Source organism: Clupea harengus, chromosome 17 (assembly GCF_900700415.2).
Source record: "Clupea harengus chromosome 17, Ch_v2.0.2, whole genome shotgun sequence".
Lineage (NCBI taxonomy): Eukaryota > Metazoa > Chordata > Actinopteri > Clupeiformes > Clupeidae > Clupea > Clupea harengus.
Genome location: NC_045168.1, coordinates 5,890,923 through 5,903,729, shown reverse-complemented (window position 1 = coordinate 5,903,729; position 12,807 = coordinate 5,890,923). Strand labels below are relative to the sequence as shown.

General features: G+C 48.1%; 1 protein-coding gene across 1 annotated transcript in view; it reads left to right on the top strand.

Moving 5' to 3' along the window:
- The window catches only part of ctnnd2a (catenin (cadherin-associated protein), delta 2a), a 308,508-nt gene that overhangs the window by 167,603 nt on the left and 128,098 nt on the right, over positions 1 to 12,807 (top strand). The window contains 1 exon segment of the mRNA XM_031583814.2: positions 2,925 to 3,171. Coding sequence (XP_031439674.1) covers positions 2,925 to 3,171 — 247 coding nt within the window.

The window sequence follows — 12,807 nt, the reverse complement described above, 5'->3', positions numbered from 1 at the left end:
GCTTACTAGCGGAGCGGAGGTGTTCAGTGTGGATTTCACTTTATTGTGGATAAGCTGAGAGATCGACTTTACACTCAACCTCCCACCGAAACTGCCACTGGAGTGCTTTTGCTTGATGACACGAGAAATGACAAAATTGAGTGCTCTGATACAAACTAACCCCTTGTTTATGAGCATCTTTGGCTGTAAGTAGTAGCGCCTTGCTCCCGCCCGTGAAGGGCTAGCATTAGAGCCAGTAGATACCAAAGGGACGACCTGAGAGATAGATAGTTTGTCACAGTCTGATCAAATCTGTAATGGACTATTTATTTTCCTATTTCTCTTGATCACACAGATCAGTCCAGGCTGAGGGTAAAATATGGCCATGTAGCTGGTAATTGACTTGCTGATTGTCACTACCTGTAGGCCAGCTTCAGTATCCATGACTTGTTAGGTCCGCAGGATGATCTGTGCAGACATATAAAGTGTGTGTATGTTTCTATGTCTGTAAGTGTTCGTATGTGTGTATGTGTGTCCATTTATGTCCATGTGTATTTTTTTCCTATGTGTGTTTGTGATTGAATGTGCGTGTGCGCGTGTGTGTGCGAGCGCACGCGTGTGTGTGTGTGTGTGTGTGTGTGTGTGTGTGTGTGTGTGTGTGTGTGTGTGTGTGTGTGTGCGCATGTCTATCAGTGTGTGCACATTCATTTCTCTGTGGTTGTGTATCTTATTTATGACTTCATATTTAGAGACCCTCTCATGCTGCAGACCCCTGCAAGGTGCAGACCCCTGCACCCTGCATATGACCTCCGCACGATCACATGAGCTAATGGAGGCACTGAAGGTCACTAAAATGTCATCTCCTCTGGACACCGTCCCCGTGTCAGAGTAGAGTACAGTAGAGTAGAGGGCCTGTGGTCCGGTCCTAACTGCATTGAAGCACCGTGACACACACCACACACACACACACACACACACACACACACACACACACACACTCACACCGACCGCTAACGCCGCTCTCCCGAGAGTCCTCCTGCCGCTCCCAGTTAGGGAGCCGTGAACAGGCTGACCCTGTTAGATGGGAAAATCTGTCGAGCACACAGTTGAGCCAAGCCTGTGTCCTTGTGTCCATGATAATGCCCTGATATGTCCCCCTGTCCTCTGCACGGAGAGTCCAAGCCTGTGTCCTTGTGTCCATGATAATGTCCTGATAGGTCCCCCCTGCTTTCATCACGGCGAGCCCATTTTGTTGGGGATTGTGTATCCAACGTATAACTGATCTGAAACAAACCAACAGAAAGATATGAATTGAGTCTTTTTAAACAGAATGAGTTGAAGTCTTTTCTAAGCTGGGTCCGATATGGAGTTATGTCTTCAGCATAAGAGGGTGGTGGATTATATATGCTGTGTTGTGTGTAATTGAAAGAGGGCAATTGTGTATGCTGCCCTTTTAGTGTACACTCATTAGCTGCAGGGACAGGCCAGTGAACTGGGAGTCTATCTCACACTCCGGAGTGGAGTTATATTTACAGGGAGCCTCATCCATCAACCTCTCAAGCCTCTCTCTCTCTCTCCATCTATCTCTCTCTCTCTCTCTCTCTCTCTCTCTCTCTCTTTCACTCTCTCATTCTCTCTCCATCTATCTCTCTTTGTCCCCTCTTTCTCGCTTTCTCTTTTTCCTTATCTTTCTCTCTCTCGCCCTCTTCATCTCTTTCTCTCCATCTTCTCCCTTTTTTCTCTTTCTTTCTCCCCCTAAATATATATTTCTCTCTCTCTCTCTCTGCCCTGAAGCCTCTCATCTATCTTATCCCTCTTTCCTAATTATCATTAGATGCTACTGTGGATGCAGTGTATTTTCTCCCCTGCCCAGCCAAACTAAAACATCTCCACCGCAGAGACACCCAGTGGCTCTCCTCTCTCCTCCTCTCCTTCCTAAAGTCTGCGTGTGGTGACAAATGCGCCCATGCGCTGGTGACCGCTGCGCTGTGGTGAAGGTCCACACTCCCGAAATGTAGCCTTATTGATCTTTCCCGGACTAGATTTATTTGCTGGCCCCAAAGTGACTGTCTCCTTGTGTTAGTGTGTATCTTCCACGGCGTACGTTTAGCTGAAACGGGGTATCCTCAGCACACAGCATCTCACAGGCTGGGGTGGTTTAGCAGAAGAAGCGGAGACCAATTTCTGGGGCCCTAATGATGCAAGGCGGGGTGATGGGGCTGAGAAGTGGGGTGTGATCTTATCGCCTGACTCTCCCTCCGTGGCTTTTTGGGGTCATATCCTCACCTAATGACTTCCATCAATCTGCACTAACATCTCCACAGACACATAGGCACAGCTTCCACTAAAGCCAACAAACACTTGCAGATACACAACTACAGAAAAGTTGATGCATGTTCTTCTTTTTAATGCCTGTTTCTGACGTTATTCTACTCTGTGAAATGTGTGTGTATATGTTCTCTCACCCCAGATTTCAGCAAAGTTGGTCCTGAATATTAACCCACGGTGACCTTGTGGTGTATGACCTGTGCTTTTGACTGACTCTCTTTCTCTCTCTCACTCCTGTTACCCCTTTTATCTCACTCTCTCACTCCTTTTTCCCCCTGTTCTTCGTGTGTTGGCCTCCAATGTGTCACTGATCGCTGATCTCTCACTGTGTGTATTCCTCTGTGTGTCGAACAATATCTATTATAACATCATCACATCTGCACCTGCATTGGTCTGTCTGTGTGTGTGTGTGTGTGTGTGTGTGTGTGTGTGTCTGTGTGTCTGTGTGTGTCTGTGTGTGTCTGTGTGTGTCTGTGTGTGTCTGTCTGTGTCTGTCTGTGTCTGTCTTTTCACCACATCTAAACCCACTGCATGCTCTCCACTGCTCCTAGACCTAGTCAACCAGTTCTGCGATCAGGTCATGAACTTTCTGCTCTGTCCCTACTTTCCTGCCCTAGCCCCGCCCTCCCCCGGTGTTGACTCCGTCCCCTTGCAGCGCACGGGCAGCCAGAACGCCACGGGCACGTACCCGCGCAGCGCCAACTACGCCACGGGGCCCTCTACGGCCAACTACGGCGACCCCTACCGCACCCTGCAGTACTGCTCCTCCGTAGAGTCCCCCTACAGCAAGTCGGGCCCCGCCCTGCCGCCCGAGGGCTCCTTGGCCCGGTCGCCCTCCATCGACAGCATCCAGAAGGACCCCAGGTGAGGCCCCCAGGCTTACTGCAGCAGAATGCAGCCCTCATTTTCTGCCTGAACTGTCAAATCAGGACATGGGATTTAATGTTTGCATGTTTTTTCTTGAGTATAGACTTTAAAAGGTCATGGGGACAGGAAGAGTGATTCAGTTATGGAGCGCAAAAAACTTGAGTTGAGAATTGGAGATGAAATTGATGATTTTAAAAAGTAATGGAGACGAGTCCTTAATGTCCTCAGCATAAATAAAAACCTGTGGATCAGTGGTGGATTCTGCTGTTTGAGCAACTTTATTCACGGCTTCTCCTCTCTCTGTTTGACCACACTAGTGCTGTGAGCTGCTTAAGGGTCCCGGGGGAACCAGAGCTTTATCAGTCTCAGGCCTCGGCCAGCAGCTTTTCTCCCCATTGTTGTTCTGTGTGTCTGTGTGATCTGTAATGGCAAAAGTGTCTGGGTGTTGTGGTTCTGGTCTCTTTTGTCTGCGCTAGGAGGAGTATTGGCAGTTTGTAATGAGGTTTACCAGAACTCATATTTCAACTGCCATTGATGTTTTTCAAAATTCTTTCTTTATGATTTCACATAGATTTGTTATGCTTTTGTAAACAGAGTGTCGTCGGTTTTATCTCTGTTACGTGCACTCGGATCCATAAGTAATTTTATGTGTGATTACAATCTGGAGCGAGCGCCCGCAACATCACTTGATTTTATTTCCCGTCAGATCAATATTGGGAGCGTTTGAGGTGTGTGTTAATTACTAGCTCTGTTCCTCGCCGCGTCACGCTGCCTGGAGTCCCAGTCTGATTTAATTACTGTTGTTCTGCCAAAGACACAAGGACAGCTCTGACTGCGGGGTTATTGCAGCGACACCTGTGATGCCTCCCAGTGCCAATGGGAGAGCCTTGGGATCAATTAAAGTGATTAGGTGGCTGAAGTGGTGATTTCCTGTCCATTTCATAAGGAATAAAAGCTGCATGATTTTCCATTTTCGTCACTCTTCACCAGACATAAAAGTGGCGTTGGATGTCAGTGAAGAGGGATTTAGCCTGCAAGTTATCATTATTTTCAACTCAATTTGGTTCGATGAAAGCAGTATTGGAAACAAATGTGCTTTGGTCGGAAAGTATGAAGTGTTTATGTATGTGGATAAGTGTGCATATATATGGTAACCATGGTATAACAAGGGTCGTGCCCTTCGGTATGTCTAGATATAAAAGAAAATAGAAACTTAGTGTTATGGGATTTGATTTGCCTCAGCCCTGTCCATTATCTGTGTATGTGTGGACTTCTTGTTAGGTGATAACCTTTTCATAATACATCACTGAAGAGCCAGTGAAGGTGCTGCGGCACCTCGGGATCAGGAGAGTGTAGAACTACAAAAGAAAAACAGCTCATTTGCCATCACTCTTAGAAAGTTCCGCAGAGAACTTTCCTCTCTGTCAGGTGGCTTGATGTATGAGACACCGCCCTCCCTCCCTCCCTCTGCCCCTGCTATCTCCCAGTAGAACCGGCCCTGACTCGCATGTCTGGAATCTGAATGAAGCCAGGCGCAGAATGACAAAGTAAATCAGGTTGTGCTTTATATTCCCTCCATAGCACCGTTCTCTCGAGTCCCCTGTCCTCTCCACACTGATAGTTCCTCCAGTAGTTTTCAGTGATGTAATCCTGTTTAATTGGGGCTTGAATGGGCGCCCAGTTTTGCTATGAATGAGTGAGCAGGCGCAAACACATACAGACTCACTGCTGTTCTAATGGCTGCTCTTACTGGCCTGACGGGTTTAATGATGATTCATATCCCATTTACTCTGTGCAGTTCAGCTTGGTGGGAGGCTTCCTTATTCACAAGATGTGTGTGTGTGTGTGTGTGTGTGTGTGTCTGTTTGTGTGTGCGTCTGTGTGTGTGTGTGTGTGTGTGTCTGTTTGTGTGTGTGTCTGTGTGTGTGTTTGTCTGTGTTTTTGTGTGTGTGTGTGTGTGTGTGTGTGTGTGTTTGTGTGTGGGTCTGTGTGTGTGTGTGTGTATGTTTGTGTGTGTGTGTGTGTCGTTTTGTGTATGTATGTGTGTGTGTGTGTGTGTATGTGTGTTTATCTGCTTGTGTGTGTGTGTGTGTTTGTCTGCTTGTGTGTGTGTGTGTTTATGTGTTTGTGTGTATATGTGTGTCTACTCTACTATTGTCACTCATTCAGTGGGGTACCTGAGGCTGGCGGAAGAACAGAAAAGATCTGACTGATCCAAACTGGATCAGAACAGTGTGAAGGCCAGATGTAGATGTCAGCTCTTGCCTGGTTGTCCACCTGTGGTCTGTGTGCTTGGCTTTGACTGTGTGGAAATGGAAGTGTCTTTTGATCTATTGTCAGTGATTTCTGTGCTGATTTGTTGTAACTGGCTTCACTGACGAGAAGGAGCCAAATAGGCTCCAGGATTTCAAGAACCTCTCCCAGAATCACGTCTGGTAGTCAGTGCCACAGGATACAGCCAGGATATGGGTAGATAACTCAGTGCATGAGTAACATGACCAGTTATGTGTTGGTCTTTATGCTCTCAAATGAATCAGATGGCTTTTTTTAATCATGGCACACAAAACACCCTGTGTAGTACTTCAGTGTTTGATCATTTTTCAAGCACTAGTCTTTCAATTAGTGAGTCAATCACTTTTTCTCGGTTTAATTATATATTTCAGGCTTTTTCTCACATGTAATTCTTTTGACTTTAACTCCTTGTTGAAGCACAATAGGGTGCGGCATTCAATTAGCAATGATTCTTTGCTCAGTCTCTGATTGCATTCATCGAGAGGCACAATCTAATTATTCACGGACGTGTTTGTTTGGGGTCTATAAAGCTGCCTGTTAGTGCTGATTAAAAGTGTAATGCACAGGAAAGGTGTTGATTGTTGTTTCAGGCATGGTTTGCTAGTGTTGCTGGTTCCCCGAAGCATTAACAAGAACTTCTGTTCCTCTGTATCTCTGTACCTTCAGTTGAAGCGCAGCTATTCTTTTCTCCTTTCATATGATAATCAATTCACAGCCGGCTTCGGCATTTCATCCATCTTTTTTCATCTAAACTTCATGTCCATTAAGTTTGAAAACAATGCAAAGCCATCAGTGCGTCGACTCATTAATTCATCGATAATTGCCAATGCCAACTCGCTATTCACCTGCAGCGTAGAAAACAAACAACACTGACGACGCACGGGCGGGAACGATCGTGGGTAACTAACGGCGACGGAGTTGATTGATGACATCAGTGAGGTCGGGGACAGTGCGAACGAGCTCCGTGGCGATGGGATGCAAGGCGCGGGGAAAGGGAATAGTGATATGACTCATTTCCCCGGAAATAGAACGGAGCACACTGGAGCGGCGGCAGGTGCCGGCCAGATATGAGGTGCGGGTGCGGACGTGGACGATGACGGGGTGAGGGGGGGGGGGTGCAGGGGGTGATGGGACGACACACACACAACAGCGAGTGTGACGGTGATGATGGTGAGAGAGAGGGGTGACTTCTGCTTCCCACCACACACACACCTGACTCCATTCCAATTTCCAGATCAGGCCGCAGCACCCCTGGAGGAAATGACCCCATTAGTGAAACTCAGCAGGCTGTCAGGGTGGGTAGGAAAGAAAGAGAGCGAGAGAATATATCAGGAAAGGATGATGACACACGGGCAGAACAGGAGGAGAGGAGTCCGAGCACCCAGAAGTTCATGCGCTGGAATTTATATTGAGTTTGAAGCAGGCGCCAGCGCGGATTGGGTTTGTTTACTCTTGTTTATTTCATTGATTTTGTTGGTTTGTGTTGTTTGTGTGGTGTCAGGTCAGGCATTTCTTGTGAATAGGAAGTTATTCACATTAAATGGTGTGTCTTTGTATCTCACGACACAAAGAGTTCTTAGGTGTGAGCCTGAGTTTTGCCTGCTGTTCGACAAAAGGTTTAATAACAAACATACAAAGCACAGCCATTTTGTTCAACACACTCGGATTCAGTGGAGGGCAACTACTGCCTCACCCCACCCCCCAGTCTGACAGGCCTGGTTTAGAACCTGAGAGCTTGTGATAATTTTCATCATTTTGTTGCGCGCCTGACAAAGAGTGCCATTTCATGACCTTTACCTCGCGAAAGGGCTCTTCTAGCAGAGGAGAACGCCACTGAGGTTGTGGAGAGCAAAACAAAGGGGTTGAGAGTGTGTGTGCGTGTCTGTGTGTGTGTGTGTGTGTTAAAAGACCTTTCCCTTGTGCTTCATCCCCTCTGCCTGTTACATTTGCTCCACCGAAAAGACGCAGGCGACTACAGACATAAACAACCATGTGGAGGAGTAAACACAGCCTCTTGGAACAAACTGTCTTATTCTTTGGCTTTACCAAATGGGTACAAATATGAGAGCTATTGTGCTGAGTCAGTGTGTTCACTTCTCAGTCATTTATTGAGAAAACCTCCCAATAACACCTGACACAGGAGTTTACATTTTATGTCTAGTAATTCAGCTGATGCTTTTATCCCAAGTGACTTACAAAAGGTAAAACCATCAATCTACTGCAGTTTAGGAGATCTGACGTGCTGAAGAGCTGACCGCGGTAGACCTGACCCGTAAGTGCAGAGGTGGGGAGGGGAACATGAGAGGAGGAGGAGGAGGAGGAGGGTAGAGTCAGCGCTGTGGACTGGCCCAAAGACAGAGAACTTGAAGGGACTGTTGTGCCGCACTGTAGTCAGACCACAGACACACAGAGAGACAACGGGGGTTAGGAACAGATCCTCTCTCAGAGTTTGTGCTCTGTGCATGAAGGTGAAGCAAAGTGAAACTAAACGCTTTACTATCAGAAGAGGAAGTCTGTACCTGAGATCCTTCCACTCCCCTCGGCTAAAGCATCACCATCAACACCAGTAATAAGGCCTCTCTGTGTTTACGGCCACGGGGGTGTGAGACAGGCTAGGCGTGGAGATACAGGCAGGGGGACGGAGACGGGGGACGCAGAGGAGTCGATAAAGACAAATGAATATGATTGACTGCCACTATTGATCCCCTTCCGCCGCGATGCACCCGGCCCATTTTTGTTTGTGTGCCATCACTGACCCCACCCTTCTCATTCTCCCCGCCATCGATCGCCAGACTCAGCCCCAACCCGTGAGTAAACACAGTCATTATCACTTTAAGCCCCCAGAAAAAGCCTCTTTGTCCCACCCCCCGTCCCTTCACCCTGCCCTCAGCCAAAGCGGAGGACCCAGAACTGTCCTTTGGCCCTTCAGCAGAGAGAGGCTGCTTTTGAAGGCTTTGTGTGTTGGCTCTGAGTGCACAAATGCCTTTCTGATTGACAGCGAAGTGCATTTTAGCGTTTTAGCATCTCAGTGCTAGTCTGTTTCTGGCAGAAGTAAGTGGTTGAGGCAGAAGCATGTTAAATAAAGACCTAAATCCTCGGCCGTATGCGAGCCTCGCTGGGGTGTTCTATTTCGTTTCTCCTGACCGCCAGAGGCGGTGCTTACAGCACTGGATTTCCACCTGTGACCTGGGTGACGTCGTCAATGTGCGCCAGCACAAAAGGCCGTCCTACCCAGGAAACGCCCTCTTGCATCTTCTCGCGAAAAGCAGGTCAAATTTTCATTCGAGGTAGACGCTGATAGTTTCGTTACCTATCATGGTCGGGGCAGTGGATATTTCACCCTCCGAGAAACTGCGTTACTCGAAGTTTGTTTTCTTAAGTGAGATGTAGCCTGGGCCAGAGCGGCCTCGCTCACTACGGCTCAGGTTGAAATGAACCCAGTCGAACGGTGCTCTCGCCGGTATTCTCTGGGTGCAGTGCCCTCAGTATTGGTCAGTTAAAACGCTACCCGGCAGGCTACGGCCATATGGGGTGAGTATGTTCACAGGCGGAAAAGGTAAGTATTAATATTGGGCCGTGGGTAATATTCACCCTCGGGTAATTGTTTAAGATACATTGGCCTTACAACTGATAATTAAACCCACTTGTTGCGCGAGTTGGAAGTTCCTCGCATAGTAATTGTTCTGTACCGTTGTGGTAATTAGAACCGTATGTTGGAGCTGCGAATTTTCGCCCTCAAAGGACTGCAATTAGCATCATAAATCAATGGCGGATAATCCAACAGAGTTTTCCTCTACTATTGTGCCGTTTGTAGTGTTCACGCTCGGATACGGCAGTAATGGGTTAAGAGGCATAGTCAGTATAGGTGTTTCTCGCCTTACAACTGATAATTAGACCCACTTGTTAAGCAAGTTGGAGGTTCGCATAGTTTGGTTTTGTACCGTTGTTGTTATAAAGTTGCAAGCGGTGTTCTCGCCATAAGCATTCAATTAAGTAAACGAACAGGATTTTACTCCTGTCGACTTGGGTTAACGCTAGAAGCGTTTACCTACTGATTGGTGACCAGTGTTGTACCTCAACGCGTTCATTGAGCGAAAGTTCATGAACTCGTTCATAATTTTGGTAAACGTGAACTGAACGTAGCCTACTGTATTACTGCTGATGAACGATACTGTGAACTGCACGTTCACTCTTTTTACATTTTCGTTCAATAAGGCAGATTTCTAGAGACTTCCAGGCGAAAGACACACCAGTTACAGTCCTGTATCCAGGATTGCCAAACCAGTCAATCGCTGCGTGTGCTTTCTTCTACTGTCTGTGGCTGTCAAGTGAGGGCGCCGAAGTGCGCAGAGGCCGAGAGCGGTATTGCAGACAGATAGAGATTTAGACAATTTAAGCTCACAACATATTTTTTTTTTAAAAAGAAAGAAAACTGAACTACAGGTAGTTCATTTTTTTTTGGATGTGGAATTAGTTCGAGATTTTCAATTATATACTATGAACTGAACTAGTTCATTTTAGAATGTGTGAACTATGAACTGAACTGAACTGAACTGAACTTTCCCAACATGGTTGGTGAAGGCGTGTTCTACGCCCTGTAATTTCAGTTCTAAAGCATCTAATGTTGGTAACTGTTAAGAGCGTGTCCGCTCTTAAACGGAAGCCTACCTTACGTAACGTAAGAGAGATCCTTGCTGTGATCAGATGGTTAATATTGAGGCTTGGTCCATAATAGACTGCCTAGTTTGAGCGGGTGCTCCACCCCGCAAATTTCAGTTGTTCAGCATTCATTATTTGGTTTCAGATGACTGTGTAGAGGAGTGTGTTCGCTCTTAGACAGTAACTATCTTGTATAACAGGGCCTAGCGTTATTCGCTAAGGCTGCTGGTAAGATATCACTCCTATAAAAGATAAATAAATCTATGTATAGATATTGCAACATGTTCATTACAGGGGCTGATTGCCGGGCCCCTCTTGAGCGGCACGGGGATGCAGTGCCATGTCTCCTAAGCAATGCAAATGCCGGAGGCCTGATTCCCGGGAAACCTCTGGTGGGGGCAAACGCAGGAAGATTGATCCGCTTGCCCGGAAGGTAGGCACTTTGACTTTGGAGTTCGCAGAGATAAAGACTCTGCTTCTAAATCTGCAACAACCGGCTGCACAGCCTGCTAGTGCTCTAGCTACAACGGCTGCGGTCTCTTTCGGAGATGCTCCCTCCAATACTGTCGCCAGCTTTTGAAATCCTCAAAGAGGATGTTCTCTCCACCAGGGCTCAGTGGGGCCCCTGTTACTCTCATCCCAGTTCCCTGGGTACGGGCCACACCACACTGAAGGGCTCCAAGGGAAGGCAAGATGCCTCTGCCCATGGCCTTGATCGCATGCCCAATATTGAACCAGCCGTTGCTGCCCTGGTGCTCACGCCGGGTGAAACACTCCGGCCTGATGCTCGCTGCCCCGGCCACAGTGCCGTTTGACAGACGACTACATGGTAAAATCCTACGACGCAGCAGCGCGTATTGCACGTTTGGGTATTCAAGGTCACACCTGGTACTAGCCCTGTCTCAGAGAATGCAGACTTCTGAGGCTGACTCCACCGCAGAGTCTGAGTGACACCTCCCTGCAGGCGTTTGCCTACACGACAGGGAGCTGGGTGGGCTGTGGCCTCGTTAACCCAGGCCCGACGTATGGTTGGCCCAGTCTCCACTTTTGGAACCGTGCAGGAAAGCCCTTTTGTCTCTGCCTGTCATTTCAGGACAGATGTTGGTCCTGCCGCACAGCAAGCTGTGGAGTGCAACCTACAGGTTACACAGGCCAGACAACAGTTTGCCAGTCTGAGCCGTGAGGCTCCCGGGAGACAGAGGTCCTTTATGGTTCTGACGTCGACCATCGAGGTTCCATGGGAAGGGCGCCATCGAGCCATTAGACAGGCGAGCACAAGACAGTGGATTGTACTCCACTTATTTTCAGGCTCTGGGCTCTGTAAAGCGCCTTGAGACAATCATATTGTTATGGCGCTATATAAATAAAATGTAATTTCATTATTTTATCATCCCAAAGAAGGACGGTAGCCTTCGGCCTATACTAGACTTGAGACAGTTAAACACGCATCTCAAGATTTTAATATTCCACATGCTGCGTACAGCGGATGTGCTGCAGGGCATCAAGCAAGGAGATTGGCTTACAACCATCGACCTAAAGGAGGCATCCTTCACGTCCCTATCACACCTCGGCAAACAGTTCCTTCGTTTTGCTTCGAGGGCAGGGCTGACCAGTTCTGTGTGCTCTCATTCGGGATCTCGCTGGCACCAAGGGTCTTCACCAGTGGCAGTGGCGCAGGAGGTAAAGAAGTCGTTTAGTAATCAGAAGGTTGCTAGTTCGATTCCCTGTCGAAGTGTCCCTGAGCAAGGCACTGAACACCTAATTGCTCCTGATGTGCAGTGTGCCATCAGTGTAAATGTAAAATGTGTATACATCCTTGTAAGTCGCACATATGTAAGTCGCTTTGGATAAAAGCGTCTGCTAAATGACTAAAGGTAAGGGTAAAGGTAAAGATGTGTGGCAGCGGCACTGTCCCCCACTTCAGGCCAGGGGGGATGCGCATTTTCCCCCTATCTCGACGACTGGCTGATACGTTCCCAGTCGAGGGGAGAGGCCCTCAGAGGATCAGCATTTCTGATCTCCTATGCTACCAGGCTAGGAAAAATAAATAAATAAGCCAGGAAGAGAGCTCCCGGTTGCCCAGTCAGCAGATCGCCTTTAGTGGCATCCAGCTAGACTCACGGCTGATGGTTGCTACCCCCTCTCAACAACGGGTCAACAACACCCTCAAGCTCATCAGTCATTTCAGGAGAGGCAGGGCTCTGGCCCTCAAATCATATCTGAGACTGCTGGGGATGCTCACAGCGGCCTCATCGGTGGTCCCTTTAGGCCTTCTGTCATTTGCGGCCTCTTCAAATTCGGCTGAACGATCTTGGCTTGCACCCCACTTGTCACAGGCACAAGCTGGTCAGAGTCACTTCCAGTTGCCTTGCAAAGCTACGCCCGTGGAGAGGAGAGACATCTCTCACCCAGGGGGTCCCCTTGGGGTCCATACCTTCTCGCAGAGAAGTGGTGGCCACCGATGCTTCTCTGGCAGAGTGGGGAGCTGTATGGCAATGCAGGACTGTCAGAGGTCTCTGGAGTCCTTGGCAGCAGGAACAACACAAATGTATTGGAGCTGCAGGCTGTTCTGCTGGCGCTCAAACAGTTTCTTTCCAGTAGGAAAGCATGTCCTGGTAGGAACAGCCAACACATCAGTGGTCTACCAGGTAGACCACCAGGGGAGCACAAGGTTCAGACAAT